Source organism: Vanellus vanellus (assembly GCF_965231255.1).
Source record: "Vanellus vanellus genome assembly, chromosome: 3".
In the NCBI taxonomy this organism is placed as follows: Eukaryota; Metazoa; Chordata; class Aves; order Charadriiformes; family Charadriidae; genus Vanellus; species Vanellus vanellus.
The window spans coordinates 34,829,069-34,831,450 of NC_138907.1; the positions used below are offsets into that span (position 1 = coordinate 34,829,069).

General features: G+C 54.7%; 1 protein-coding gene across 1 annotated transcript; it reads left to right on the top strand.

Annotated features, from left to right (window-relative positions):
• The first annotated feature begins 246 nt into the window (after nucleotides 1-246).
• Nucleotides 247-991, top strand: SAYSD1 (SAYSVFN motif domain containing 1). Its single transcript, XM_082480577.1, has 2 exons — nucleotides 247-418; nucleotides 502-991. The coding sequence occupies exons 1-2, from the start codon at nucleotides 257-259 to the stop codon at nucleotides 790-792; spliced, it is 453 nt and encodes a 150-aa protein (XP_082336703.1). The 5' UTR covers nucleotides 247-256; the 3' UTR covers nucleotides 793-991.
• Nucleotides 992-2,382: the final 1,391 nt, after the last annotated feature.

Consider the following 2,382-nt stretch of genomic DNA (forward strand, 5'->3'; position numbering starts at 1 on the left):
CGTTTCATTCACCCTCCCCAGGCTTTGGTCATCCCATGCTTTATTCTCTCCCTCCCCTTTCTTTCCTGGTGTCAACATTAGTCGCTGAGGTTTAAACAGGAAAAACCGCACCCGCGCCTCAGCCCCTCCACCCACTCGGGCCGGCCCGCAGGGCGGCGCGCGCGGCCCGGCAACGCTCTCCGGCCCCGCCCCCTCGCCCCGCCGTCAGAGGCGCGGCCCGGCCACCGACCCGCCTTTGCGCAGGCGCGGGGCGGCCATGTCGGCCGCCGTGGAGCGGCGGTTGGCTGAGTTCCGCGCCGGCCGCCGCAGCGCCGCTTTCTCGCCGCGCCCCGCGGAGCCGCCGGGAAAGGCCGCGGCTCCGGAGGCCGCCGAGGAACAGCGGGCCGCCGTGGCGGCGGGCCCGGGCTGCAGCGCTGAGGTGAGCACCGAGGTGGGGCGGGACGGGGCCCGTGTGGCGGTGTGTCGGTGCCTGACCGCCACGTCTCGCTGCTACCTCCACAGGCCCGTCCCGGCGGGGCGGCGGCTCCGGTGTGGGCGCGACCGCTGCTGCTGAAGGTGCTGCTGTGGGCGGTGCTGCTGGCGCTGTTCGCGGAGCTGGAGCTGGGGCTGCCCTACTTCGTCCTCTCCCTCCTCTACTGGATGTACGCCGGCACCCGCGGCCCCGCCGAGCGGCGGCGGGGCGAGCTCAGCGCCTACTCTGTCTTCAACCCCGGCTGCGCCTCCATCGCCGGGACGCTGACGGCCGAGCAGCTGGAGCGGGAGCTGTATTACCGGCCCGCCGCCGGCAGGTAGCGACCGGCCCGGCGGGGACGGCCGCTTTGCGGGGCGGCCCCCGGCCACCACCTCCGCCCCTCCGGACCACGGACCCGAGGAAGGGCTGGGGGAGGAGGAGGAGGAGAAGGGGGTTATTTCTATGCAAAACGCCGCTTGCGCCTTAACTCCTGGCCCGGTTTGCTCGGGCGTGGTCCGGTCCCGAATAAAGCCGTAGCAAAGCGGGCGCTGTGGTCTCGTTTCCTGGGGGGCCGGGGCCGGGCAGCAAACCCGCGGGCAGCTGGTTTCGCCGCTGTAGCAGCGGCACCCAGAGGTACGGCCTTTCCCACAGCTGTAGCTGTCAACTTGTCAGCTGGTGCATTTCAGCTCCTGCTGAGCTTTGCCACGAGTGGGTAAGAGGACGGTCGGTGTTTGATAACCCCTTTATAAAGTAGAATGGCCAACTGCTTGCCTTCCAACCACTGGCTAGAATCCTCTCTCTGAAGAAAAGACATGAGAAAAAGACTATCTGTATAGCTGAAATAGGCAGCTGCTGCTGTTTGCACTCACGTGTTGTATCTAACAAGGACATCTGATTTTGATTCAAGTTCCCCGTTCACTTCATATTACAGCTCTCATAGTTTGCGGTGTAAGCAAAAAAGATTTATTATTCCTGGCAGGTAATACACATTTTTCTCTAACCATCATTTTGAAAAAGATTAGGGTGAGTGTGCAGCAGACATGGAAATGCAAGAGGCCCTCAGGCAGAAGGGGATATGGCCTGTCATTAGATTCAGTCCCTCTAGCACAGCGCAGCTGACAACACTTCTCACCATCATCCCACACACTGTCAGGTATACTTCTTGTATGATCCACTGGTATTTTCAATATATAGATCATTGCATTAAAACAAATCATTAATTCATAGTGAAAAGCAGCTGATAGAGCTTATACCTATGAAGACTGAGGTGTGAAGAAAAGTCACAAATTGTTGTTTCAAATCCCGTTTCGTTATGCCTTTTCTAATTTAAGTTACACAGGGTACTCAGGCTTGACTTACTCAATGTTCCATAATGGTTAGGGAAACAAAAGGAAGCGTCTTTTATTGAATTTAATTGGACTGGAAAGAGAATAGTAGATTAAAGCACAAGTAATGTGTTTAATGTTCCTAAGCATCTCTCAGTAGCTCTCCACAGCACTCTCTTAGCTTCTAGTGTTGGTCTCTCGTATAAATTCCAGCAGAATTTTTGGATTTGCACACATTCCACCATCCTTTGGTAAAAACCCCTCAGAGTTCTCACTGATTCCTTCTGACTCTATGCAAATAACAGGCTGCATTTTGGTTTTTCTTAACATAGCCTCTGCAAGTTCAAAGGCCTTTTTGTGGCAGACACAGAGTTGCAAATATATCTTCTTTTGGAGAACCATGAACTGCGAGTCTTCCCGTTCTTATAAAGTGTTCTTCTAATTTCAGAGTTAGAAGTAGTCAGGTGATAGTTAAAGTAAATACATGAGTAAGTGACAGAATTTTGTGAGTTGAAACTTTATTCACAAGGATAAAAACAAACATAACTAATGTTTACAGGGAGTTGATAATCTGACATCTTAACAGTTAGATTCTGTGGGTGTTTT

What these genes read in the sequence shown, in the direction of transcription:
- SAYSD1 (XM_082480577.1), top strand. Translation starts at nt 257, where the DNA reads ATGTCGGCCGCCGTGGAGCGGCGGTTGGCTGAGTTCCGCGCCGGCCGC. An exon ending in GCCCGGGCTGCAGCGCTGAG is followed by an intron (nt 419 to 501) that starts GTGAGCACCGAG and finishes CTACCTCCACAG; the next exon opens with GCCCGTCCCGGCGGGGCGGC.